At 55.7% G+C, this 25,057-nt stretch overlaps 11 protein-coding genes across 11 annotated transcripts; 8 read left to right on the top strand and 3 right to left on the bottom strand.

The window, feature by feature from the left end:
• Positions 1-771: 771 nt before the first annotated feature.
• J3D65DRAFT_546037 (cyclin) lies at positions 772-1,947 on the top strand (the record flags this gene model as incomplete). The annotated part of the gene is made up of 2 exons (XM_066796797.1): positions 772-1,449; positions 1,492-1,947. The coding sequence occupies 2 exons, from the start codon at positions 772-774 to the stop codon at positions 1,945-1,947; spliced, it is 1,134 nt and encodes a 377-aa protein (XP_066659608.1).
• A 574-nt stretch (positions 1,948-2,521) lies between these two features.
• On the top strand, positions 2,522-3,179 carry J3D65DRAFT_16976 (uncharacterized protein). Its single transcript, XM_066794244.1, has one exon. It carries the CDS (start codon positions 2,635-2,637, stop codon positions 3,022-3,024), a length of 390 nt encoding a protein of 129 aa, XP_066659607.1. The 5' UTR covers positions 2,522-2,634; the 3' UTR covers positions 3,025-3,179.
• A 3,233-nt stretch (positions 3,180-6,412) lies between these two features.
• J3D65DRAFT_16951 (uncharacterized protein) lies at positions 6,413-7,763 on the top strand. Its single transcript, XM_066794241.1, has one exon. It carries the CDS (start codon positions 6,537-6,539, stop codon positions 7,614-7,616), a length of 1,080 nt encoding a protein of 359 aa, XP_066659606.1. The 5' UTR covers positions 6,413-6,536; the 3' UTR covers positions 7,617-7,763.
• Positions 7,764-7,789: 26 nt separating this feature from the next.
• J3D65DRAFT_609360 (uncharacterized protein) lies at positions 7,790-8,862 on the bottom strand. Its single transcript, XM_066798676.1, has 3 exons — positions 8,724-8,862; positions 8,530-8,673; positions 7,790-8,433 (listed from the first exon to the last, which is right to left on the bottom strand). Exons 1-3 carry the CDS (start codon positions 8,765-8,767, stop codon positions 8,016-8,018), a joined length of 606 nt encoding a protein of 201 aa, XP_066659605.1. The 5' UTR covers positions 8,768-8,862; the 3' UTR covers positions 7,790-8,015.
• Positions 8,863-11,105: 2,243 nt separating this feature from the next.
• On the bottom strand, positions 11,106-13,905 carry J3D65DRAFT_545811 (GTPase binding protein-like protein Rid1; the record flags this gene model as incomplete). Its single annotated transcript, XM_066796787.1, has 4 exons — positions 11,106-11,869; positions 11,917-12,110; positions 12,158-12,756; positions 12,805-13,905. 4 exons carry the CDS (start codon positions 13,903-13,905, stop codon positions 11,106-11,108), a joined length of 2,658 nt encoding a protein of 885 aa, XP_066659604.1.
• Positions 13,906-15,001: 1,096 nt separating this feature from the next.
• J3D65DRAFT_546543 (uncharacterized protein) lies at positions 15,002-16,441 on the top strand (the record flags this gene model as incomplete). Its single annotated transcript, XM_066796820.1, has 2 exons — positions 15,002-15,542; positions 15,627-16,441. 2 exons carry the CDS (start codon positions 15,002-15,004, stop codon positions 16,439-16,441), a joined length of 1,356 nt encoding a protein of 451 aa, XP_066659603.1.
• A 365-nt stretch (positions 16,442-16,806) lies between these two features.
• On the top strand, positions 16,807-19,061 carry J3D65DRAFT_16897 (uncharacterized protein). Its single transcript, XM_066794236.1, has 3 exons — positions 16,807-17,192; positions 17,254-17,301; positions 17,356-19,061. The coding sequence occupies exons 1-3, from the start codon at positions 17,172-17,174 to the stop codon at positions 19,027-19,029; spliced, it is 1,743 nt and encodes a 580-aa protein (XP_066659602.1). The 5' UTR covers positions 16,807-17,171; the 3' UTR covers positions 19,030-19,061.
• A 373-nt stretch (positions 19,062-19,434) lies between these two features.
• J3D65DRAFT_609349 (magnesium-dependent phosphatase-1) lies at positions 19,435-20,749 on the top strand. The gene is made up of 2 exons (XM_066798675.1): positions 19,435-19,884; positions 20,139-20,749. The coding sequence occupies exons 1-2, from the start codon at positions 19,627-19,629 to the stop codon at positions 20,514-20,516; spliced, it is 636 nt and encodes a 211-aa protein (XP_066659601.1). The 5' UTR covers positions 19,435-19,626; the 3' UTR covers positions 20,517-20,749.
• A 23-nt stretch (positions 20,750-20,772) lies between these two features.
• Positions 20,773-21,808, bottom strand: J3D65DRAFT_16889 (mitochondrial 37S ribosomal uS8m domain-containing protein). Its single transcript, XM_066794234.1, has one exon. The coding sequence runs from the start codon at positions 21,629-21,631 to the stop codon at positions 21,029-21,031; it is 603 nt and encodes a 200-aa protein (XP_066659600.1). The 5' UTR covers positions 21,632-21,808; the 3' UTR covers positions 20,773-21,028.
• A 131-nt stretch (positions 21,809-21,939) lies between these two features.
• Positions 21,940-23,735, top strand: J3D65DRAFT_16796 (uncharacterized protein). The gene is made up of 2 exons (XM_066794220.1): positions 21,940-22,133; positions 22,193-23,735. Exons 1-2 carry the CDS (start codon positions 22,096-22,098, stop codon positions 23,619-23,621), a joined length of 1,467 nt encoding a protein of 488 aa, XP_066659599.1. The 5' UTR covers positions 21,940-22,095; the 3' UTR covers positions 23,622-23,735.
• J3D65DRAFT_16804 (uncharacterized protein) lies at positions 23,736-24,706 on the top strand. The gene is made up of 2 exons (XM_066794225.1): positions 23,736-24,232; positions 24,293-24,706. The coding sequence occupies exons 1-2, from the start codon at positions 23,849-23,851 to the stop codon at positions 24,470-24,472; spliced, it is 564 nt and encodes a 187-aa protein (XP_066659598.1). The 5' UTR covers positions 23,736-23,848; the 3' UTR covers positions 24,473-24,706.
• The last annotated feature ends 351 nt before the right edge of the window (positions 24,707-25,057 follow it).

Genomic DNA, 25,057 nt, shown 5'->3' with positions numbered 1-25,057 from the left:
CTCATATTCACTCGTCCCCCCGTCCATCCCCGTCCTATCGATCCACCCCACCCCGACTCGAGCACCGCACCTTGCAGACGCTCGTCGAAACACCGCATCTCAACCTACCAATTCGACAGGCCCTCTCGACGCTTCTGTTGAAACACGGCGCAAGACGTACTCCCTGAAACATCCTATCAAGACCCGCCGCCAGCTGCATCTGCCGCTGCCGCCGACCAGGGCCGCTGCGTCTGCAACCGCCGTCAGCCAATCATCGACTACCACCCGTCCATCATCCTCCACGCCGGCGACTACCACTCCCGCATAAGTATTCGCCAGGCCAGCCTCGATCACGACGCCAACTTCTCTACTCCGTCGTCCTGATCGAAGCCTCCGCCTGGTTGTTGGAGCTCCGCCTCGTTTTCCGCTTACCTACTTTGTTTCCTGTGTCGCCCCCCGATTCCGACTCCGACCCTCTCTTTCCGGCACAGCCTTTGCTTCCCTCGCATCCGCTGACGAGACCTTCCTTCTTCGGCCCAGTCCGCCCTAATACTCAAGCGAGCCTTTTTCCGCCGGTCGGGATCTCTAATATCTCAAACACTCTCTCACTTTTTCCCTCCTCGAATCCTCTTCTTGGCCCGCAGAACCCGCCGTGCTAGGCTTAATCTAATCGCCCGACATCTTTCCCTCTCCACAGAATACAATAGCTTTCTCTGGGGCTGCTATTGTTGGACACGTTCACTTTGCTTCTCATTCCGCTTCACTACCACCACTCCCACCCCCACCCCCACCATGGCCTACACCTCCTTCACCCCTGAGCAAAATGCTCAAGCCCTGGACTTTTTCATCCAACTCCCCGTCTCCAAGGAAATGGTTGCACACCTCGCAGCCAAGGCATCAGAAGTCATTCGCTGCGAGCCGGCACCCGCTTCGTCAAAGCAGCTTCCTCCTACCCCACCTGCAACCCCTCCCCAGAATGCGGACCCCCTGGACCGCCGTCTCCCCTCGGTCGAGGCCTTCATCACCTCTCTTGTGGAACGCTCCCACGTTGGCGTTGCAACCCTCATGACCTCCCTCGTCTACCTGGCCAGGCTCAAATCACGCCTCCCAAACGAGGCCAAGGGCATGCGTTGCACCGTCCACCGGATATTTTTGGCGTCTCTCATCCTCGCCGCAAAGAACCTCAACGACTCGTCTCCCAAGAACAAGCACTGGGCGCGCTACACGACCGTCCGCGGCTTCGACCACTTTGGCTTCTCTCTCACCGAAGTCAACCTCATGGAGAAGCAGCTCCTCTTCCTGCTCGACTGGGAGCTTCGCGTCTCCCGCGACGACCTCTACCAGCACCTCGATCCCTTCCTCGCTCCCATCCGCGACTACCAGATCCGCGTGGCCGAGAAGGCGCGCAACCTCAAGCGGGCCCGGCAGCTTCGCGAGGTCCAGGGCGTCTTTGAGCAGTACGGCAAAGCCGTCAGCCTCGAGTACTGCGGCCACGCCATCGACAACGGCCAGGTGCCCCCGCCGCGGACCGCAGAGAAGCGAGCCGCGCCGTACTCGACGTACCGGCTGGACGACGAGGCGCGGTCGATCGGGTCGGCGTCGCGCGCGTCGTCGCGCATGCCGTCGCTGTCGCCGCCGCGTCGCTCTGACTCAGCCTCGTCGACCCACTCGACCGACGCCGACGACGTGTCCTCGGACTCGTCGACCCCGTCATCTTCGTACGATGGCGACTACTGCGCCATGCCCCAGCAGATGATGCTTCGCCGCTACGACACGGACCTCGGCTCCGACGTCGTTCACATCCAGCCTCCGCCAAAGGCGTACAAGGCCTCCTATGGCAACAGTCCGCTGGGCCACGGCACTCCTGCTTCCGACTACGACAAGCCGTCCAAGAAGATCAAGACGGGCTCGAGCAGCCTCATCAGCCGCTTCCTGGGCAACGCGGGCTTCTACCGCTCGGCGGCGTAAACACGTCGTGACTGCTCACGGCAACTCCCCTTTCTCTCTGACAATCGTCATGTTCGCTTTCGCTCTTCGGAGCATCGCGCAAAAGTCCTTTTGCTTCGTGCGCGATGCTCCTGTTGTTGGCGTTGGCGGTCTTCCTGTCTCGCCCAACATCTTTATTTGCGTTTAGCCTTTTTGGTCAGCTCAGTCCCAGCGTAGCAAGCAACGAACGCAACGACACCAACGAAGGACGACGATGACGAAATCAATCAAAATGGCAGGGTGTGTGTGCTAGACACGCGCCCTGCACCACTGGATGGTTCTGGCTTTGAACAACACCACCTCTTACCCCCTCTACTCAGGAGGGTGGTCATATTTTTCCTTCAGTTCATGCATGGCAACGGCGTTTTGGATGGCCGTCGACCTTTTCTTCTCCCCTTCATTTCTTTCCTCTATTCAACATCATCATACCATTGGGGTTTGATTTGGCGTCATCTCTATCTCCTTTTGCATCGGTTGGTTCGGGATGAAGTGGATGGAATTGAATGAAAGCGAGCGCTCAGATGGCGTCTCGATCGGGTTTGGCTTTTGGGATACTCATTTGAGATGCTTGTGTGAGAGAGACACAGATGAGTGAAAGAAAAAAGAGTCAGCTGTCATATAGATAGATGGTCCAGTCTGCTCTGCTCTGCTCTGCTCTTGGTCAATTGAATGACACAAAAAAAAGTCTACCATCAATTCTTCAACGCTTGCCTGTTTGCCTTGCATCTGCTCTGTTCTCTCGCTACCATCGCTCACCCGCCTGACAAAGTCAGCGGCCCTTCATCTCCTCAGCCTGTTGGATCAGCCTCTCGGTCCCCGAGGCGAAGGACGAACCGTCGACCGACCCTACGCAGCCTGACCGGGCTGAAGCGCATTCACATCGCATCGCAGCGCAGCGCCCGCCTTGACCCGTCCCGTCCGTCCGTCCGTCCGTCCGTCCCGTCGCCGCGAGCTCGAATCCTTCGTTCCCTCGCTCGACCGCGTCCCCATTATTGCATCCCACGCCGCTCCTTCGCTCGCTCGCCTCACCCGCCTTACCCGCTCCACCCGCGCGCCTGAGCCGAGCCGCTCGCTGGTTCTGGAGCCAAAAAGGCAAACCATGTACCTGCTGCTTGGTGGTGGTTGATCAGCCAGGGTAAGTAAAGCAGAGCAGAGCAGGCAAGTGAGCCGAGAAGCCCCTCCTCCGCCGAGGCAACCCGAGACGAGCGAGCTTGCTTGCTTGGCCGAGCATGCATGTACAGTATCCAATTGAGGCTGCTGCTGCCGCTGTGCCTGTGTGTCGGGGGGTTACACGACTTCAGTCAGTCAGTCAGTGCCCAGTGCATCGTCCATTATTGCTCTTGTGCAGCCGGAAAACCACAGAGCGAGTCACAGCACAGCGAGTGAAAGAGTGGGGCACTGCCGCTTGTGCCGCCTGTCCTGCAGCGGCCGTCTATCTGGACGGCGCTCCAATGCATGTCGTGTGGTACAATTCGGCGTCGAGTAACGTGGCACGACAGATTTCAAGAGAGAGAGTGTGACACCAGGGCCCGCCGGAAGGGGGGCTGATGGTTCGTTCGACGAACGCTCGAGCGGGAACGTACATACATACCTACATAGGCGCTGCCTGCTGGAGGGTCGTCCGTCCGGTCTGCTTCTGGCCTCGTCCCTCGGGGTGTTTGCCGTTTTCTTGCATGTGGGAGAGATTTCCCCTGTGTTGTTCACGGTCCAGGGGCGTGGCGAGTCGATGTCGGCGAATGGCACGAGGGCGGGAGAATGCATCACTTCGTAAAATGTCCAAGACCTCTGTCACGTCTGTCGTCGTTAGGCGTGCCGAGCAAGCAAGGAAGAGATGAGCTCGCGTACACCAACAAGAGCGTCGAAAGCTGAGTCTATTCTGCAGTTGGCTTGCTGCCATCTTTTTCAATCAGTTCATCTCGCAGGAAACGAGAGAATGCCATTCGGGGCGCCCGTCCAGTTAGAGTAGTAGAGCTGCCTGGTCTTTCCGGTGTTTACCGTCCCGGGTTGGCAGATATCCAGCAACCGTCAAGAAAGGACGAGCCCAGCGAGTGTCGGACTTCAAAACCACCGGCGTAGTGCATGTATCCCCAAAGAGCGCCACATGGATCGACTCTATCCATGATGACTGCGCAGAAGAATGAAGGAGGAGAAAATCGCCGTCATGAGCCTATCCTTCTCATTTAGTTTCACCACGCATGAACAGGTCCACGAAAGGGAGTTGGAAAGGGAGGAGGAGGTGCAGAAACATGGCTTTGGCGAAACAGTGAGAAAATGTCTCTGGCTGACGGATAGTAGATGAGATTGGTGTTGGAGAGGAGAATGATGCATCGCTTTACGCCTACCTGTGGGCAGCAGAGCAAGACATTTGTCCAGTATCATCACCTCTGCCGGCTCCTTGAGTCCATCCTGCGGATACATAGTAAGGTACATACCTACCTCACCGTCTCTGCTGTTGCTGCTGATGCACGCCTAACCAACGCCTCGCCTGCACGTAGCATGCACGTAAGCTGACCCCCGGCCGATGGCGCCCACGTGTCGGGTCGGCCTGTCTCTCCGTCTTTACGCGAGCCTCGTTTTCTCCCTTTGATAATTTCCACGCAAGTACGTCGGCATGGAGCTCGGCACATCGTCCAGTCTGTCTGGAGACATGTGTCTGGAACCAGTGCAGGCGATAAGCGGATGGGCAGCTGGACGACGGGACAAACGACCACCACGGGATCAGTCCTCCCTGGCCGTCAGGTGCGTGCTGGAATGCTTGCTGGATGTCCTCGTGCAGTGTCAACGCGCTGCAAAGGTTCCTAGGCCGTGGTCGTTGGATCGATTGTGCGGCTGCTCTTCTCACGCCGTCGGTAAGCATCACATCCGGCGGGACATGGCATGGCGTCCTTGCTTTCTTTCTCCCAAGTGTTGTGGCCCTTGCAGCGGGAGCGAGCGGGTCGTTGCTTGCTCTGCTCCGCGCTACGCGAAGGTTACCTCAGGGGCATCGAGCTAGACGTTCCAAGAATGTGGAGGTTTCAGCCTTGTCGATGCAACTACCGCCGCTAGTGGTTTGTCTTCAGCTGAGGGTTCGGCATGTACTTCGACGTAGTAAGTAAATACGTCTGTTTCAAAAAAGAATCATGAGGGGTTCCTGCTCTCTTCGCGTGTGGCTCGTAAGCGAAGCACAATCGTTGTCCGACGGCCGCCCAGCGCCATCAACCGCGCCATCATCGTCATCATCCTCGTCAAACCCCGCGAGCAGAGGGTCGCACGACTCGCTCATTGCTCGGTCAGCCATGTACCGGTGAGTAAAGGCAGCGCGGCGGGGTGAGGCACAGCAAGGAGGAGTCGCTGACGAGGGGAACTCCGTAGGCAGAAAGACGACTGAACATGTGCCTGGCCGCATGGTGGCCGGAACAGGCTGACAAGCCGCGTCGACGATTGATGAAAGAACCAAGAGAGCAGGAAACAAGCGGATGACGCGTGGGGCGAGCGAGCGGGTAAGCTGGCGCGTCGAGGCAGAAGCTTTGCTGACGCGCAAGTTGCAACAATGACGAAGGCGATGGCGACGACGCGGATGATTGCGGCTTGGTAGCTCTCCGGGTTTGCCCCTTTCGCGGTGAAGAGACGGGACTGGAGTCAGGCGAGAACGAAAACGAGTTGCGGCGACAACCAAGACGTCAATGGTGGCGTGGCGGTGCGGGTTGGCGCAGCAAGTGTGGCGGAACGGACCGCCTTCACCGGCGCCGCAACGGCCTCCGGAGCCATCTTCCCCGAAACTGGGGTTGCCTGTTGGAGCAACCGACCAATCGCACGGATGGCTCGACACACTGTGCTTTCACACAACCTGCGGAGGTGGAGAGAAGAGGAGCTGAACAAACACCCATTTTTGCAAAACTGGCTGTGCATAACAGGAAGCCTTGGTGTTCGTGCTCGACCAATGCCACCTCCACATTCAGTCTTGGTGGCGCAGCTGTCAGCACAGCATCTGCGCCGAGATTTCCCCTTTGAATGCCTCAGGCCGATAAGAACACAAGGGGGCCCCGTGGCACAGGGGGCGGGGTTGCTATGAGGTCAATGTGAGATCATCCTGCCCAGCCACGATACAGGTATTTCTTCAGCCTTGTCTTCAGCCTTCTTCGGGTTTTTTGCATTCATCCTGCATCAGCATCATTTTGGCAATCGACCCCTGAGATTGCAAGATTCAAGACACGCTGCAAAAGAGTCAAGAGACTGAATGGCCACAACAAACCGAGAGACTTGCACATAGACCTTGAACACAAGTAAGTCGGCCCAATGCCCCAACTGCTTTTGTTCGAGGAGAAGAGAGCCTACTAGTTTCATCGTTGAGTTTTCCGTGATTTCACAATTTCGAAGATGTTGGCCATGTTCAATTTTCTTAGACTGTCTCCTGTCTCAGCATTTCCATCGTTTCTCCATCTCCGCGTCGTTTCCTTGCTTCCAAGTCAATAAAACGCATCTTCCGGCGTTAAAAGAAAGACGAGAAGTGACATGAGGAAAAGCACCAAAACAACCCGCTGACCTCCCCAGAAAACTTTCCTAGCATAATATACCCCCAAACAACACCCAGCATGGTCCTCGCCTCCAACGACAAATACCTGGTCTCGCTCGCCTCGTCTACCAAGATTGGCGACTTTTGGTGGGACCAAACGCGCAGCTTGGGCTGGAACCGCAGCCGTGCCGACCACGAGACGCACTGGATCTCGAGCGAGGGATCGTATCTGGTGCTGCATCCCAACTCTCCCTCGGCAGAATCCACAAACAAGAGCCCGTCTGACTCGGCCTCCGAGGAGCCATCGACTGCCGACATCAACCCCGAGGCCGAGCCCCTCGGCATCATTCTTGCTATCCCTTTTGCCAACAAGACGGGCTGGCTTGGCTCCCTTGTCGTCGCGGAACCGCACCGCGGCAATGGTGGCGGAGCGCTGCTTCTCGACGCGGCGGTGGAGTACCTCAAGTCCAAAGGCGTCAACCAGATTGGCCTGGACTCTGTCAATGACCAGGCGCCAATGTACAAGCGCCGCGGCTTTGAGACCACGGGGACCATCAAGGTCGCCGAGCGCGAGCCGCTGGGCCAGTCGCCAATGGTGCCAGAGGAAGGAGAGGGACCGCTAGGAGAGGACTCGGAAGCAGCGCGAGTTTGGCTGAGCAAGACACTGGAGCAGATGGCCGACATTCGCGGCGTCACGGGCCAGAGCTTGCTTGAGTCCGACAAGTCGTGCACGGGACTGGAGCGTCGTGAGTTGTGGTTGCGCAGCCAGGCGCTTATCGACCGCGAGGACGCGTGGGGTCTTGCAGTCACGCGCCTAGATGACTTGGACGATTTGCGGTCGTGGGTCCTGGTGCGCGACTGCGAGGAGGGCTACAGGGTAGGCCCGATGTATGCGCGGACGAAGCTACATGCGCTGATCCTGCTGAGAGCGATCATGGCCAAGATTGCTGTAGCAGCCGAAGGTAGCCAGAAACGCTTGACGGCAGAGGTTTGGGCCGAGAATCCGGACGCCTTTGGTGTTTTTGCAAGACTGGGTTGGCAAGAGACGGGGATTGAGTACGACAGAATGTGGCTCAAGGGAGATGTACCAGAGGAGCAGGCCAAGGGAGACAAGGCAGACAGAGAAGCGTACGCCTGGTTTGATGCTGTCGAGGGGTGATGATGATTCCATGATATCCAAGTGCAATTGGCACCTTTCCTTGTTCATAGCTTGCGCTGGCCTGTCACTATTGTGATGTAATTTGATGGATTTTCAACAGACATTTTGAAACAACTCCAGTATGGAAAAGACTTTTATTGAATTGCTGTCTGTTCAGGGTATCATAAAAACGTGTGTTGATCGCAAGACGGGGAATTCGAGCTGGTGTTGGGGAATCAAGAAGGGGCTGCCTCCGGAAAGCAATGAAAAGAAAGTGAAGGAACTTTTACGGCCCGACCAACGCCTTTAATATCGGTGGCATGATGAGGCTCCGTACGAATGAGAGCAGGGGAAAAAGGTCTAGCAGGACCAGGAGAAGCCGTGACCCACGGAGCGCAGCTCGTCCTCGAGACACCACGACTACTCGTACCGACGACGTGTATAGTCGGCCTTCCATTCTTGCCAGGGCCCAACGCGTCTCTCACTGTTGATTTGACGTGAGCTGAGCTTAGGCTCAGCCGAGGGTCGCATGGGAGGTCGCGCACGGTACGTCTGCGCGTGCTGGCGAGGAGACCTCGAACGGCGACTGTCAGACTGCCTTCCATCATGCTGGTCATATGCATGATAGCGGCTATGATACTGTTCCGAGCCAGCCCGGAGGGGCGTGAGCTCGTCACGGTACCGGGCAGAGGTGACGCGCTCCATGCCCTCGCGTCTATCATGGACATCGCGGCGGTCGTGGCGGTCGCGGTAGTGACCGTGATCTTGGACGCGCTCATGTCTCTGGTCGTTCTGGCGGTCGAGGTGCGGGCTCGGGGAGCTCCGAAGCCTGGGAAGGCTGGACAAATTAGCCATGTCCAAGAAACCACTCAGAGGTTTCAGAACTTCTCGGTGTGGCTCGCATCTTTCAAAGCTGAGCCAGTGTTGAACTTACTTGGATGCGTCGATCATCTTAGCCATTTCCCTGGCCATCTCACGAGCATCTGCTTTGGAGGTGACCCTGTTGTATATGTTCTCCGGGGGGCCAGGCTCTCTTCCAGTCTCCGTGGCGGCAAGCTCTCTCAGCAGCTCCGGGGGACTGCAAATCCGTTAGTAGGGTTCAGAAAAGCTGTAGGGAAGAGCACTTACAACTCGCCCCTCATTCGTCTGGCAAGGTCTTTCACTTTGCCCATGTACGCCTCATCTGGACTATCCTCCTTCACTCCCTGACGTCGAGACGAGCTGCGCCGGTTCTCTTCGATATAGGGGGCCACCGACTTCTTCTCAGCTGGCAGCTGGCGGAAGGACTGGAGCCTCTCATTGCGCAAGTTCGCGTCGTGGAACCCAGTGAGGATGAGCCAGTCCCGGATGTCTTCTTCATGGGAGGACGGCGCCCCGTCCACGTTCCTGGCGCTGCCACGGCGGTCCTTCGATGGACCAACAGGGATGCTGTTGGCACCCGAGATAGTGGGACCCTCAGCCGGTATCTTAGGCTGGGATGCGGAGGTGGGCAGGTCCTTGTCGGGGGAAGAGTCGAGGTTGGAAGACCTTGTGATTCCGGGGAAGCCCGTCGGACTATCAACCCTGGTCACGAGCGTGTTGGTTGCCAAGGACAATCCTCCCCGAGCTTGACTGCGAGTAGTCTCGCCGCCATCTGCGCTCTCCTTGTCGGCCGAACCCAGAGAATTGTTGCCCTTCCTGGCGTCGATCGCCGCCTTAGCCTTGGCCTTGGCACTCTCTTCCTGGATCATGGTGTCGATGTCCAGGCTGCTCAGTTTGCTCTCTTTGGGATGATCTGGGGATGGCTTCGTCGCTGGCTGCTGGTTGTCCATGGGCGGTGGTCGGTCGGCAGGTCGGGTCACAGGCATGGCGGAGACTTGTCCAGGTTGGTGGGCACGCCATTGCGTCGCCGGAGCATTGAAGTTGGAATGCTGTTGGGAAGGCGTCTGTCTGGGGTAGTGAGGGTTGTATCCGTACTGGTATCTATTGTTGTAGCCGTAACTGCCACGGGGGTACGAATATGAGCTGTAGCCACACGGCGGATTCTGGCCGCTATTGCCATAGCCATTGCCCCGCGGTCCAGTAGGGTAGGACGGCCTGGGCGGAGGATTGTTCCTGTTGCTGCTGGGGTTGTTGGTGGGGTTGCTCATAGTGAATATGCTGTTGCTGAATTGATGCTGGAGAGTTCTTGTCAAGTCAACCCTACAAAGCAAGAAGCTTTTGATTAGCCGAAGTCTGGGAAATGGACGGAGATCAAGTTGTCAGAGGGTCAAGTGTGTATTTCCGCCGACGTCCGACACGATGTGGGATGCATGGGGAGGCTGTAGTTGTGTAAGCATTCCATCACTCCAGGATTACCAGTTTAGGAGCAGTGCAGCGGGTATGGTCGTAATGTCAGTCAAGTCGTCAACACAGAGAGAGCAAAAGCCCAAAGCAGGTCGATTCTTCTGAAAGCAATGCAAGCCTTGCAGTGAGCCAAAGGCGTCGTCGAAGTCTCAAGGTCGTCCGAGAGGGTTGCTGAGGTTGCCTTTGCCTTGAAGAAGAGTGTTGGACTTGAAGGTAGTCTGGTAGACGCGACGGGCTGGGGCAACAACAGGGTATCGGGCCGACTTTCGGTAAGCGAGCCAGTGGAATACAAGTGCGAAGGCGTTTGGATATACAAGGTCAAGCACCACCTGCCGCCCATGAATTAACAAGTTGCCGAAGTGTTAAAAGCTTGCTCGTGCCACTTAACAAATTGATGTGTTAAAAGCTTGCTCATTCCACGTGAATGAAGGCCAGAGCCTCTGAGATGTAGGTTCGATTCCTACAGAGCGCTCTGCAACTGGCGTGAGTATCATGCTGCCATGATGATACTTGACTTGGAGGAGTGTTACTTAAGTACTTTTACCTCACTACTATCCTCCGGGGTAGTGACAAACTCATGTTACTAGAGCAATGTTAGAGCTCTTTATAGCGTGCCATTTATACAGAAAGAGCGCAACATGATCACTCTGGAGATTAAGGAGATAGAAAGCCTTAAGTAGTTAGAAAGTTTGAAGAGAAGCAAGAAGAATCCTACAAGCTCTAAACGCTTGCCCAGTCTTGTTTTCCAGTCGATGCTGGAAACGTCAAAATAAAAGTTGTTCAAGGGAAACACTTCAGTACCGACACTTGAAAAAGCATTGCTATGTACCTGTATCGATATCGTTGATTCCAGCCATCACAAGCCAGTTCTGCATGCCTGATGACTCCAGTCCTCCGAGCAATAAAGCCTCCTGCCCTAGTATCAATACAAGAAAAAGCTCCTCCATATGCCGCTTTGCACCTTCATCAGCCAGCTTCAATGTCATTTGTTGGTGTCGTGTGAATCGTAAGTTTCGTGCTTTGTCCAGCTGCAAAGGTGGGAATAGAGAACAAGTGATGAGGATTACCAAAGAAAGAACCTTTCAACTCCGCCTGCCCTCTTGCACTGGTTTAATCAAATATGAGGCGGAGACTGTTGTAGAAGTCGTGGTGGTCTTCTGATGTCACCAGGTGCAATCAGCCGAGTCAGATCCAAAAGTCGTCCTTGTCGTCTTTCCTAGGCGGAGAAAGCTTCTGCTCCAAGTCGCTACCCAGGCCTAGACTCTGCAGCTCCATCTTGGGAGGACCAATCTGCGGGGGCTCGTCGCTGGCCTTCTTCTTCTTTGGGCTCGACTTCTTTGGGCTTGCTGGCCTGTCGTCTCTCGGGCCCATGCGCACGTCCCGAATCTCCCAGCCGTCCGCTGCGGCAGCTTTGATGTACGTCTTGAGGCCATCATGGACCGCGCCATAAAATTTTTCTTTACAGGTACGGAGCTGTGCACCCATGACTTTTTCGAACCCAGAGGCCCGGAGCTCGCTGCGCAGCTCATTGCGCTCTGCTTTGGTGGGAAGAAAAGCCAACAGCCCATTCATCAGATCCAGGTGCGTGGAAATGTAGTTCGTAGCGTCCCACTCGACACCACCAACGTATGGTGCTGCTGGAACGGGAGGGCGAGGCTGAGGGAAATACTGTTTGATGTAGCTATCCTGGGACTGGACTCGCTGAAGTTTACCCTCCGAATCTTCAGGGAGAGGGATGACGTTCAAATGGTGCAGGAAGATCCAAAATACTTCCTTGGTCACATTGACGACCTCTTGACACCACGTCCGATATGGCCGCGGCTGGTGCATCTCCAGGATAAAGGGTACCGGACGAGCGTTGTCTGGCTTTTGTGGACCTCGGAGAAGCCTGAGAATCGATTTGGCGCGTTCACGTCGACCTCCGACAGGAGCAGCAGAGAGGTATGCAACTATCGAGAGTTAGTCGTGACTTGACCATCGGAAATGGGCTTCTTACAGAGAAGGCTGATGATGACACCGCGTGTGGTGAACTCGCTGGGACCTTTGTGCTCTTCGTCAAAGAGCATAGCGAGTAGCGCAGGAAAGAGTGTCGACTCTATTTCTTCCAACTTTTCGAGGGCAAGATCCGTAGTACAAAGACCCTTGAGACAGAGCAACGATTCGTGAAGAAGCTGGTCCTCGTGTTCCTCCCTAGTCTTTGTCAGTCCTGCAAAAAGCAACGTGATAGGTACACATACCGCCATTCAATCTCCATGATACGGTGCAGTAGGCCAACTATTTCCATCATCCCGCCTTTCTTGATAAAGGCGTCCACCCAGGCGACAGTCTCATTCCTGAGTAGTAAACGGAGCTTATGGATTTTTCCAACCTCCACAATCTCAGGCTTTTGGACCTTGCGAAGGTAGGAAACAAAGTCTTCGGGGATTGCCTGCTTTGGAGCTCTACCAAGGAACGAAGCTCCCGTCGCTGATGAGAGTGACTTGGACGTGGCCGCATTGGTATCGTCGCTCTTGGACCATTTTTCTGATGTCACCTCGGCGGATTTGCGCTTTTCAGCCTTGTCGGCTTTGAAGGTAAAGGTCCTGCTGCGTGGTCTGACTGACTTTGGATCGTTGCCTGGGTCATCGCGGTCGAGGACAACACGATCACTGCTGTTGTCAGACGTTGTCCTGCGACCAAAGGTCTTACGCTTGGTTCCCCACATGGAAGTCCTAGCTGGGGCCTCTGTTGCCGGTTGCATGTTTTCAATCTTGTGTTTGCTGATGAAGTCAGCCTTGACTCGAGCATCCAGGCTACGCATCTTGTCGCGCAGGTTGTCGGCAATGTTCCTCGAGTCCTGTCCATGTAAGTATAGGGCTTGAAAGCTGTGTAAGTGTTTGCTTACCAGGACGGCTTCGAACTCGACGTCAATTTTCTCCTCGTCCAACGGAGGCTCTACTGGTGTCTCCTTGGCACGCCCATTGATTGCCGCGACGACTGCCATCACTCTCGAGCCCCGTTTCGAGGCTAGAGCAGTCTCCACTTGCTTCTTTTCCTCACTGACTTTTGGTTTCTCAGAACTCTTGCGGTGAGACGCGGACTCTTGAGAGGACCTGCTTGAGAGTTCGATCCTTTCTTTCCAATTCTCTACGATTGTCTGCGTCTTGCCGCCCATGGCAGCCTTTCGTTCGTCGCTGAACTTGCGGGAAATTGTTTCGATGAAGGAATTGGAGGAAGTGCTCCTCGGCAGGTGCCAGGAGCTTGGACGAGAGCCTACCCGAGACGGCTTCCGTTCGTTTCGTTCGCAATTGAGGGTAGGCTGATCGAATGCGTTGAAGTTGCGCTGCTGCGATGGTGTGTAGAGGGTGGGTGTGTATAGCGCGATTTCGTCCGCTAGGCTACGCTCTCCATTCGTGTTGCCGTTGGGTTTCGCGACAAACTCCGCCCAGATGGGAGTGTTGGCGCTTGAAACTACGGGAGCGGTATTCTCCTTGTCGATAACAACCGGCTTCTTTTCTTTCGGGGATTTGGTCTTGGAAAAGACGGCAGCAAGATTCGTTGACGACTTGGGCTTCTTAGGCCTAGAGTCGTTACGTTGGCGCTTGTCCTCCTTGGACTCGTCTTTGGGTTTCTCTGGGCCCTTTCCAAGCGAACGAAGGGACACTGAGCTGATGGTCTTATGCAGGGACCGCCGTTTGCCCTCCTTGCTTTCGCGATCATCGTGTGATTTTCTCGGTGGAGCCTGGTTGCTGGCGCGATTGGGAATCTCGCCCAGGACTCGGTTCTGGCTATGGGGGTGATCAGGAGGAAGCAAGGGCATGGCCGTCGATGGAGGATGCGAACTGTGTGGGCGTGGGCGGGCGTTTTCCTTGGACTTTGGCATGGCAGCAGAAAGAGCTGCTCCGTCAGAGGGAGAGCGTTTGTGGTGTCGTCCGGTCAAGATGGACTTGAGGGCAGTCGTCGACTTGTGTCGCTTATGAGACGGCCGTTCCGGCGCCAACGCCATTCTCGCGTCCGTCACGGTGCTAAGGTAGGGGTAGGATCAGCGACCCGGCGAGCATTGGGGGTTTTGCGGGATGTTCCTTACTTGAAGGTCGCGCGAGAAGGAGAGTGGTCGACAGGTCGGCCCAGAGGCAGACGAAGAGGTTGACGGGGGCGGCAATGGAGAGAAATATTATCGATGGCAATGTGGGCAAGAGGGCGTGTTGGCGGGCAGAACCAAGTCTCGAGGCCAGAAATGCGCCTGGGTTGGGTAGCTTGCAGCTGTGTTTACAGCGCGCGTTGCCAGGGCGATGGTGGTTTTGGGATGCTGCGCGCCGCGCACCCGACCCGCAACCCGCGTTGCTTGGTCGTTCATCCATGACAGCTCATAGCCTCGAAGGCTTCTTCTCCGTCCCATGGTCCAATCGCGTCTCTGGAAAGCTGCTCCCCTTGTCGCTCTCTCGCTGCAGTCATGTTTGCCAACGGCTGTTCCCCGCATCACCACCTCGAGTCTAGCCAAACGGCGTAAGCTGTTCTCCGTCCGTTCGTGATGCCCACAAAAGACTGAGATTTGGAAAGCCTGGAAGCTTCCTCCATCTTCCAACGGTAAAGCTGGGAGGCCTTGGGTCGTGTCAAGAGATGGGTATGGGCATGTTACTTAGCTGCACTGTAGGCTTCGATGCCCATCGTGAGGTGAGAGATGAAAGTCAGGAACAAATACTGGCGATATCTCCGATTCAGTCAAATCAATTTCCCTCGCTCATCTATCCAGCCCCGCTGCACGTCATTGTCGCCCGACAGTATAGCATCCCGATCATAACGGCCATGCCGCGTCGCAGCGCGCTGTCAGTGCTACTGGTGCAACCATCCAATCGAACGGGCTGGTTTTCATTAATTCCATCGAAGAGGCCAATCAATGGTGACCAAGTCATCAAGTCGCGTCCTGGCACCTGTGCAAGCTTTGTCGATAGGTGTGGTGTTGATATTGGCCCGGGCCAGGGCTCCCCACGCACCAGGGCCAACGCGCCCTAGCGGCGGGGCGAAGCGGAGCCGCGAGCCGCGTCTCACGGCTCATCCATTTCCACTGACTCAGGCCTCCCAACTCCAACACTTTCTCCAAAATGCCGCCCTCGCTCTGCGCCCTATGCCAGCGCAACCGCGCCCTGATATTGCGGCCCAAAAATCACCAGAAATTGTGCAAGCCTTGCTTCCTCGAAGTCTTTGAGACTGAAATCCATCACACCATTACCTCGACCAACCTCTTCCAGCGCGGCGAAAAGATTGCGATTGGTGCCTCCGGTGGCAAGGACAGCACCGTTCTCGCCAGCGTCCTCAAGACCCTCAACGAGCGCTACGACTATGGCGTCGAGCTCATACTTCTGAGTATCGATGAGGGCATCAAGGGATACCGAGATGATAGTCTGGAGACGGTCAAACGAAATGCCCATCAGTACGACATGCCCTTGACCATCGTTGGCTACGACGAGCTCTATGGCTGGACAATGGATCAAGTAGTCGAGCAGGTTGGCAAGAAAGGAAACTGTACCTACTGTGGTGTCTTCAGGCGCCAGGCGCTTGACCGCGGAGCCGCAAAGTTGGGCGTTGGCCATGTCGTCACTGGCCACAATGCAGATGATGTCGCAGAGACAGTGCTCATGAATTGTAAGGAGTGGAATGGATTTTGCCTTCATCCTAGTCTCTTGTGTATCACCCTTCGAAAACACCAAAGCTGACGACGAATCCCAGTGCTCAGAGGCGATCTCCCTCGGCTTGCCCGAACTACCTCGATCGTGACGTCGACTCCTTCTGCTGCTCCGCCCCCTTCTGGTCCTGACGGAAAGCCCATGTTCGATCACACCAAAATAAAGAGAAGCAAGCCGCTCAAGTACGCCTACGAAAAGGAAATCGTCCTCTACGCCCACCACAAGAATCTCGACTACTTCAGCACCGAGTGCATATATTCCCCCGAAGCATTCCGTGGAAGTGCCAGAGCCTTGATTAAAAACCTAGAGCGTGTGCGGCCAAGCGCAATTCTGGATGTCGTGAGAAGCGGAGAAGACATGGCCAAGCTGGTCCCAGGGGCAGATGGCGACAAGACTTGCGGAGGAACCGGATGCGGATCTGCTGCCCAAGCGGTCCCCGACGAAGAAGAAGGTGGATGTGGAAGCGCGCAAGGCCGAAGCTCGGGCGGGGACATGGCCAAGATGGAACTTGCCCTCACACAAAATCAGGCTGCGGAATCCCAAGGGCTAGAAACAGAAATAACCTTGAGTTCCGTTGCTCCAAAGGCCCCAAAGAAGAAGAGCAAGGCAAAGGACCAAACAAATGGCCACCCTTCGCGAGATGCCCAGACAAAGAAAGCCGTCAATCAGACAATGGGACAATGTGTTCGCTGCGGCTACCTGTCCAGCCAGACCATTTGCAAAGCATGCATGCTTTTGGAGGGCTTGAACAAAAATCGCCCCAAGACGTCTGTCGGAATGGGCGAAGAGAATTCGCAAGCAGAAGACGAACGCAGCCTGACTCGAGCTGTACGAGAAATCTCCATCACGGCGATATGAACTCCACGACGTCAGCTTCATGTCAAGACATTCCAACCCGAACAAGTCAACGCGACAAGATGTCTCGGGCCGAAGCGACTGGCTTTGCCACACTCTCTTGTCGCTCAAAGAGGTATTCGCGGAAATTGAGTCCGCGCAAGACAAGACAGCCGTCAACGGGGCTTTGCAACTGCTTCTCCGTTTAGACCTTGAGCACAACACGTAGAAATACGGGCTTGGCTGATTAGACTGCTGGCTGCTAGGGAGCGATGGAGGCATATCCAGAGAGTTGACCGTCGCCGTTGAGTGTTCCGCAACGGTTTGATCGTCTGGTAGGCCATTGGCTCTCGTAGAAAGAGGAAAGATACCCATGATATTTTCTTTTTGGAATTGAACCTGTACAAACGAGCTTCTGTTTGGTGAATGGAGAGGGACGTTTCTTCTCAAGGCGGATCAAGGTGGCTGCAATCACCCGTTTCCGACCCGCGACGTGGTTTGCTTATATGTTGCATGCACCTGGCTGAAGAAATCTGTGCTGCCATTTTCCCAAATCTGGCGTCCCTGCCTGCCTGGGGTCGCTCTTTCTGTTTTGTTCGCGACTGCTTCCAGTCTCCAAGCTGCGGGCGCACGTCGACGTCGACGACGCCGTCGCAATACTGACCCTCCCTTCTCCACAACACACCCACCAACGGCGCCGACCACGACATCACCACTCTCGGCGCGCGACACCTGACGCGCTTACCTGAGCGCAATGAAGCTCAATTACAAAAATGTAAGGACGCTGTCGCAAACTCCCAACTCGCATCGCACGCAAGCTAACACTCCGCTCGCAGCGAAAGTCCGATGGACCCAAGCTGGGTCAAATCGTCGCAAAAGACTTGGTGCGCCTGACCGCTCCTGCTCAGCCAGCTGCAGTTTGCTGACATCTCGCACAGCGCAAGCAAACGAAGCAATGCTTTGCCAAGTCCATCCCTCGTCCAGAGATCTCGCCGCTCGTCCTCGAGCTTCCTGGAAAAAAGCTCACCGACGAAGGATGTCTGTCCATGATTGAGGGTCTCGCGGAGACCTTGGAGGCGCGAAACGGAGTGTCGCCGAATCGACTGGAGGAGCTGCATCTCTCTGGCAACGACCTCACTACAGCCTCTTTGCGCGCGCTGGCCAAAATCATCAAACTCGCGCAACTCGAGATCGTCGACCTGGATCTGTCAAACAACAACATCACCGTCAAGAGTGACCAGGAGGCTTGCGACTTTACCTTTTTTCTTGAATCTCTGAGGCACTGCCGAGTGCTTCGAAGGCTCGACCTCAGCCACAACAACTTGAGCGGACCACGAGCATTTGAATGCCTGACGAGGGTCTATGTGAAGCAGCCTGTGGTCGAGCCACTTGAACTTGAAGAGTGGACGGGCAGCTATACCAGCGAAGAAGACAAAGCTGTCGATGGCGATTCCACTGCGACCCTCACTGAACGGACCCGCAAGCTGAGCCTCTGCGCCGAGCACATGTCCAAAGGCACATACCTCAAGCGTCGGGAGGGCCTGCGCGCTGTTCCATACATCATCCTCAATGACTGCTCTATGACGGACTGTGGAGCCCTGTTCCTCTCGTACGCTCTGGAGAAGCACTACTTTCCACCGCAACTCATGTGCCCTCTGAAGGCTGGACCACAGGCAAACCAACTCGACGAGTACCATCTCAGGACTGGTTGTTGGGGTGTTGTCTACCTTCCGAACAATGCGCTCACCGACAATGGACTCAAGCTGCTTGACAAGGCTGAAGATGCACGCCGCGAGTTCACTGGGATCGAGGAAGAGATGGGATACCTTCCCAGCAACGGGTCGCAGGAATCATTCGTGATGGTCAGTGATCAGCAGGTGGATGAGGACGAACGCTCCTCGCCTTCGTCCCGCGACACCTTGAGAAGAATGTCGAATGCTCTGGATATTCTGAGGAGACGGTCCATGCACGATCACAGGAAGCATTCGGTCGGATTGGACATTGAGAATTACCGCAAGAAGATCCAGCGTAGCACTCTTGAGCAGTGTGGATACGACAGTGTCGACCTGTGGCAGTGCGCTCTCAAGATGCTGGCCATCGCTCGGGTCCTGTTCAACCGCGATCGAGACGAGAATTCCCCTTTGCCAGTCGTCGATAGGATGCCGATCATGCAGATGATGGACACACACTTGAACGCTTCAAGCGCGACAGCATCTTCCGAAGCAGACCTTCCGCACCCTTCTGCAACGGCCAGCTTCACTACTGCTGAGCTCAACTCCAACCACGCGACATACCAGGTGGCCCAATGCAAGGGTGCCAGGTTCATTCATCAGAACACGACAGTCCCCATCATCCTTGAAGAGAATGATGACTTCGAGCGCGACCCTGATCTTGTTGGAGAGCTTCCGGAAGATCTCTGGCAGGGCATTACTCTGCAGGCTGCTGGCGGCAAGGACATCGTCTCTGAACAACAGCAAAAGGCCATCATCTACTACGCGCGCGACAAGACCTCGGAGGAATTGGAGAAGGGCGACCTTGGCAAGCCCGAAGCAGCCCAGCTCTGGTGGATTCTGCAGCGCATCGGCTGCTTGGCGTACGAAATGCGGACCTGAGGTTGGTAGCGTTGGCCACCTCAAAATCACCTCAAAATGACGGATTCAATTCGGGATTGTAAATTACTTCGAAAAAGGTGAGGACTGGGAGGGCTCAAGGGACCGAGTACTGTAGGTCTTCACCTGGCCGTATGGAAACCGTCCATAGAAAATTGAGTTCTTCAAAATCAACTTGCAAGCAAATTGTGGTGCTGATTTTGCTGTACAAGTACCGTAGTAACATTCATCGGAAGATTGTCTAGCTTACCCTTTCAGGCGCTTGATTGTTGATTGTTTCTACTTCTTCTGGTCGACAAAGCTACTGTCCCTCCATGCCACTTTCGAATACGTAGATGCTTTTGTTTGGTTACAAGGCATACGGTCAGAGGTTTTGCTGCGAGAATTTGTGGTCGCGCCAGCTCCAGACCCGTCCAGGTGCATTCCGACGGAACCGAAGGGAAGATCTTCCAATGACGTACATTATCAGCCCTACGACGGTGCCAACCTAAATTTCCATCAGACTTCCATCACTCACCTTACAAACTATCTCGCCAACTCGCCCACAGCCCGCTAGTCCTCGCTCTCATCGCTATCCTACTCTCACGCCTCCTAGTTACCATGCCGCGAAACCTCAGCGTAGCCTCGACGACGCCGACGACGGCCGTGCCCTCCGCGATACCCTGGCCGCGCACCTTCACTGACGGCCTACCCCTGCCCAAGCTGCTGGCCTTCGACCTGGACTACACGCTGTGGCCATTCTGGGTGGACACGCATGTGACGCCGCCGCTCAAGGCCGAGGCCAACGGGCTCAAGGTCAAGGACCGCTACGGCGAGTCGTACGGCTTCTATCGCGACGTCGGGAGCGTTCTCGTGGCGGTACGTTCGTTTTGCCCATCCGAGCCGCCGGTCAGCGCGCCAGCAACCACGAACGATGCTGCGCGTTCTCGTCTGCACTCCTCTGGAAATTCTCCTAGCGCATCTGCAGCTCGTCCTGTCGTGCCCGCCCATTTCCCTTGCCCTGATCCATCCTTCTCAGCCCTGCCAATATTCGCCGCATACGCCAGCCCGTCATGCCGTGCCATGTGTGTCTCGATATGTGTGCTGACCCAACGTCTCTCCGCGCTCTGCAGGCCCGCCAGAAAGGCATCAAGGTCGCCGCCGCGTCGCGCACTAGTGCGCCGGAGCTTGGCCGCGAGATGTTGTCGCTGCTGCGCATCCCGTCGTCCTCTGGCGACGACGCGTCAGGCAAAAGCTCCGGTGAGCGCGCCGCAAACTTCTTCGACATCCTTCAAATCTACCCGGGCAGCAAGACGACGCACTTTGCCAAGATACGCGACGCCAGCGGCATCGATTACGAGGAGATGCTGTTCTTTGACGACGAGGCGCGAAACCGGAATGTCGAGACGTTGGGCGTGGTCATGTGTTTGGTGAGGGATGGAGTCACGAGAGATGAGATTGATAGGGGCGTCGAGATGTGGAGGAAGAGGAACAGGAGGGAGAGGGCGTGAGACGGTGGATGCTCCGGGAGTGGATTGGATTGAATTGGATGGCCAGAGATACCCTGATAGATTGTGGCATAGACGGATGGTTTGTCAGAGGTGCCCGAAGCATTGGATATGCAGGTCATGGTCGTACCAGGCCTTGGGCATCTATTTCGAGAACGACGGCTTCTACAGCCTCAAGGAGGATTTGTAGACGCACGCCAAAAGGGGTTTGAAATTTTGCAACATTTTGCCGCGAGCGATTGGTGTCTGAGCCTCTCTTCTTTTTTCCCAACCGTTGTCATTCCGACCAAGCCGTACATGTTTGGTACACCTGAAAGGCCACGATGCTGGTCATGATTTGCCGCCACGATGTTCCCGCCTTGGTGTTCCCGCCCTGGTGTTTGATCGTGTGGATTCTCCAGCCTTCTTGCAAGGTTGAAGACCACCAGACGGCCCGAATCCCATGCCGTCCGCTTTGCGGTATGGTTGGTATAATACAGCTCTGTCTCTTCCCCAAGCTTCTCAACCATGCGACTCTAGAAGACCCTGCAAAGAACCATGCCACCAATCTTCTTTTCCACGCACTCTCTGATCTCCATGATACCTTTGTCGGTAGTGATGAACAAGCATTCGCCCGTCTTTGAGAGTCCCTTGACGTATCCCGCCTCGCGACCCTTTGATATGAGCTCCAGGTCCCCCGCGTTGAGCCATATCCTCTTGGTCGGTTTGCTGAGCAGCGTCATTTTGCTGATGACGGGCTCGTTATTCCAGTACTTGAGACCCAGCCATAATCTTTGCCGCGCGCGGTTCTCGGGCACCTGCACGTGCTGTGCGCTCGACTGCGTTTTCGATTGGGGGTTTTCGGGCGACGGATATGCGAGCCAGGGCTGCCTGCTCAGCATGTAAGAGCCTGGGTTGTCGTCGCCATATGGTCCTGAGTCGTCTCCTTGTGGTTGCATTGCGAAAGGAATTGGTGGTTGGGGTCCGCCGGGCGTGACGGAGGAGATGAAGCCCTGCCTTTGCATGCCGAGGGCCAGGCTGAGGTGGAGCTTGGTGAGGGAGATGGAGGTCAAGCCGAGGCGCGCCTTGGAGGCATTTTGAAGGTGAGAGCAGACGTGGGCGAGCTCGACGAGAGACATGGCGACGACGGCGTGGAGAGGGAGGCCCGGAGGGCGCAATTGCAAATGCGAGCAGGTCAAAGTTGGCGGAGGTCAAAGGATGTCGGGATGATGTCAAGGGCGGTGATTGGAGAGACGGAGCAATGGGCGGTGGTCATGGAGCAGTGGTAGGGTTGCGGTCCAAATCCAAAAATTCGGAGGACGCCTGCAGACGGGAGCCCTGCGAGCTGACCTGACCGCCCACGCGCTCCTCGGCAGCCCCAGTCGGCCATGGTGATTGGACGCCTACGCGCGCGCCCTCCCCTCCAACCCTCAGCTCTGACCCTGCCCTACGCCATCTGTGAGCAACCATGTCCTACTCCCACGCCTTTTCTTCCGGTGAGCTGCTCCCGTCCGACTGCCAGGTCCTATTTCTCGCGCCGTTTCCCCTTCTGCTCCTGGCTGGCCGTGCTCCATCTTCCTCCAGCCTCACTTGATACCCCGCAATGCCTCAACAACACGGCGAAGCCTCTCTGCTGACGCTGTGAGTGAATGCTCCATGTCATACAAAGTACCTGCTCTACAAATGCTGACGTGAAACAGCTACGCCGATGTCCACTACTACTTCAGCCATCCTAGCGCAAAGCCCCCGCATCATCGCTTCGACAAGGGTTCCTATGTCTACCTCTACCACAATCCCGCTCAGCGGCGCGCGAGAATGGAGGTCGCCAATGCTGCGGGCACACCAGACCAGGACGCTTTCATGGGCTATCTCGACTCTGTCACGGTCAACCGGACATTCAAACAGCCCGCCTTGATCACCATCACCGTGGATCCTTCGTACGCAGGAAGTGCACACAGTACTCCGCAGCAAGATTACACACAGTGGCACTTGCCTGCTGCCGATCAGCGGAATGAGGGGAAATACATGTTCAAGATCCATACGCTGGATATTTACTTCTGGACCGAGACAGACGCCACCCTCTTCTCGGATACCCTTCAAAAGTGCCTTCAGCCCCACCAGGTCCGGGTACTGGATGCTCCAACCCCCAAAAACAGGCATTCTGAGCATTCCGATACCATGAGTCCGGTCGTGCAAAAGCTGGAGCACCTGGCCGTTACGAAAGGCTATCACCAGCCTCGCAGCAACAGCGTTAGCACAACTCAATCATTTGCGGGTCCTCCCACGACCGCAGCGCATCACATGTCTCTTGAACCTCTCCAGGACTCGGAGCCGCCTTATGCGCCAATTGCACCTTACAACCCAGCGGCTCCAGCAGCTCCCGAGCCCATTGCACACCGGGAAAAGACGCCTCCGCCACCAGATGCAGAGTCTGGAACCGGCCTTGTCGAAGCGGCCGCTCACGAACAGGGCACTCAGCATGGACCGCCCCAGATTCAACAACAACACTCTTATCATGCTCAGAACCACCAGCGTCAACCAAGCATTCCGCAGACAAATGCCACAGGATCTTTCCCTCCTCCGCCCGTGCAGAATACTCATGCTGCGTCCCCCTACGGAATGTCCTTTGCTGCCCCTCCCGCCCAAGCTGGCGCGTCGCCCTATGCCCAAACGACGTCTCCACACGGTGATATTCAACGACACCCAAGCTCCCACACCTCGTATTCCAACTACTCGGCTCAATCTTCGCAGCCAACATCACCCTCACAATACCCCAACTACGCTTCCTCCCCGGGATACCCACACCCCCCCGCACCCATTCAATCCCCAGGACATCCCCAAGCGGCACATCCGGCTCGGGTCCAGTCGCCCGGCGTCACCGTACAGGGCTATTCAAATTACTCTTACCACCAAAACCAGGCCCCCGCCGACCCTTATGGAATACACAGTCAGGCATACCGCCCCACAGAGCTCGAGGCCAACGCACACGGGTCGAAGCACAGGTCTGCATCGAACACTGCGGCGCAGGCAGGCCCTGGTGTCCCTGGACCCGGGAAATTCGAGCACGGCATGACCAAGATGGAGAAGGGCGTCAACAGATTGTTCAAGAAGCTGGACAAGACTTTGTAGTCGGTCGGGGCAAGTGATTTTGCAGACCGGCCCGTCACATCTTTCCCTTTTGATTGTCCTTGAGCGAAAAGTGTTTGCGCGATACCCAACGTATTAATTGACGACTTTCCTTGGATCAACTGCTGCCAATATACCGGGTGTCATTTGCTATACTGATGGCTGTGTTTAATCATCCTCATCTGGAGGCTTCCCCTATGCTTCTGTCCTTACTCCGATGGTGAAAGCCAATGTTGACCTTTATCTACTTCTTCCAGAGAAGACGGAAGGCCGTATCAACTGCATTCCTCGGAGTATTCGGGAAGCTTTGCGTCCTTTCTCAGCGGAGAGGCCACATGCTCCCAGCTGCGAGCCCATTACATACCTCGAAAGCCGCTGATTGCTCGGACTATAGCGGATGCCGTATCGAAATGCCTGTCCCGCCGTGTGCTGGGCGTTGGTCTCAAGCAAGAAGACCTTTCTCGGCCGGTCTCCTTCTCTTGCTGCTTCTTCTGCTTGTCTTTGGAAGCGCGCACAGTGTGGGGAGCATTCAAAATCCATCGTGGGCGCGTAATTCTTGCATTGAAACTTCTCGGAGGAGCAACGCTTATGGGTCTGGATGCTCCAGAGACGCGGTAAGTCGTTGAAAGTGAAATATCTGGGACGAGAAAGATTTACTCACTACGGGTTACCAGATGGTCCGGCTAAGTGTCGTGACTGGACCTCAACAACCGGAACCTGGCGTGACCGTTCCACAACTCCGCGGGCTCAACAAACTGTGGCTGTACCAAAGAACCTGTCGTCGCCACCGCAGACCAACCAAGGAAGCAGCTGTTCACCTAATGATGGACGAAGACAGTACGGACACAGCATGATTCGGGCCATCGCGCCTGCTGCGCAAGACGGCGATAACAGCAGAAAAAGAGAAGCGACTGGTTGCTACGAAGCGGTCTCAGATTACATGGAGCAGAATATGCAAGCAAGCAAAGACTGCAGTAGAAGGTGCGCGCATCTTTGCGTTTGTCATCACCATTGCGGCTGCACCCAAGGAGCTCCATTTTTCTTTACAGACCCGCTTCACTCTTTGTCGAGGTCTCCCCCTCCATCTCTGGCCATTTTGGATAGAAGACAAGTTGTAAGTGCCAATATAGATGACGATCATCAGACTAACACAGCCCGGAAAGGATGGTAATCAATGCCCAAGCAGACCAGCACCCGAAAAGGACATGTAACCGCATGAACAGTACCATATCCTCAACGTCGGAACAAAGGTAGGCGCCAAATTCCATGAACAAGTTGAGGAGAAATTCGTCTGGAATAGGACGCCACAGATCTCTGGAAGCCCAACGGACGTTAGCTTAAGGCAAAGACGCAGCGCCCATCATGATTTACTTACCTCACGTAAGCGACACCAATTATTATGATCGAAAAAATGCAGAGGTACTCCTCATTTGAATCTT

The sequence above is a fragment of the Phyllosticta citribraziliensis genome (assembly GCF_038025025.1).
Source record: "Phyllosticta citribraziliensis strain CPC 17464 chromosome Unknown J3D65scaffold_1, whole genome shotgun sequence".
NCBI lineage: Eukaryota > Fungi > Ascomycota > Dothideomycetes > Botryosphaeriales > Phyllostictaceae > Phyllosticta > Phyllosticta citribraziliensis.
Note: the sequence above shows the minus strand (reverse complement) of the source record. Positions and strands in the feature narration are given on the sequence as shown.

Coding starts and splice junctions, on each gene's coding strand:
- J3D65DRAFT_609349 (XM_066798675.1), top strand. CDS start 19,627: ATGCCGCGAAACCTCAGCGTAGCCTCGACGACGCCGACGACGGCCGTG. Junction 19,885..20,138: donor TCGGGAGCGTTCTCGTGGCG/GTACGTTCGTTT, acceptor CGCGCTCTGCAG/GCCCGCCAGAAAGGCATCAA.
- J3D65DRAFT_16976 (XM_066794244.1), top strand. CDS start 2,635: ATGACACAAAAAAAAGTCTACCATCAATTCTTCAACGCTTGCCTGTTT.
- J3D65DRAFT_16804 (XM_066794225.1), top strand. CDS start 23,849: ATGTTGACCTTTATCTACTTCTTCCAGAGAAGACGGAAGGCCGTATCA. Junction 24,233..24,292: donor CTGGATGCTCCAGAGACGCG/GTAAGTCGTTGA, acceptor ACGGGTTACCAG/ATGGTCCGGCTAAGTGTCGT.
- J3D65DRAFT_16889 (XM_066794234.1), bottom strand. CDS start 21,631: ATGTCTCTCGTCGAGCTCGCCCACGTCTGCTCTCACCTTCAAAATGCC.
- J3D65DRAFT_16897 (XM_066794236.1), top strand. CDS start 17,172: ATGAAGCTCAATTACAAAAAT. Junction 17,193..17,253: donor TGAAGCTCAATTACAAAAAT/GTAAGGACGCTG, acceptor CTCCGCTCGCAG/CGAAAGTCCGATGGACCCAA. Junction 17,302..17,355: donor AAATCGTCGCAAAAGACTTG/GTGCGCCTGACC, acceptor CATCTCGCACAG/CGCAAGCAAACGAAGCAATG.
- J3D65DRAFT_16951 (XM_066794241.1), top strand. CDS start 6,537: ATGGTCCTCGCCTCCAACGACAAATACCTGGTCTCGCTCGCCTCGTCT.
- J3D65DRAFT_609360 (XM_066798676.1), bottom strand. CDS start 8,767: ATGGGCAAAGTGAAAGACCTTGCCAGACGAATGAGGGGCGAGTT. Junction 8,674..8,723: donor AGACGAATGAGGGGCGAGTT/GTAAGTGCTCTT, acceptor ACGGATTTGCAG/TCCCCCGGAGCTGCTGAGAG. Junction 8,434..8,529: donor AAGATGATCGACGCATCCAA/GTAAGTTCAACA, acceptor TAATTTGTCCAG/CCTTCCCAGGCTTCGGAGCT.
- J3D65DRAFT_16796 (XM_066794220.1), top strand. CDS start 22,096: ATGCCTCAACAACACGGCGAAGCCTCTCTGCTGACGCT. Junction 22,134..22,192: donor GAAGCCTCTCTGCTGACGCT/GTGAGTGAATGC, acceptor GACGTGAAACAG/CTACGCCGATGTCCACTACT.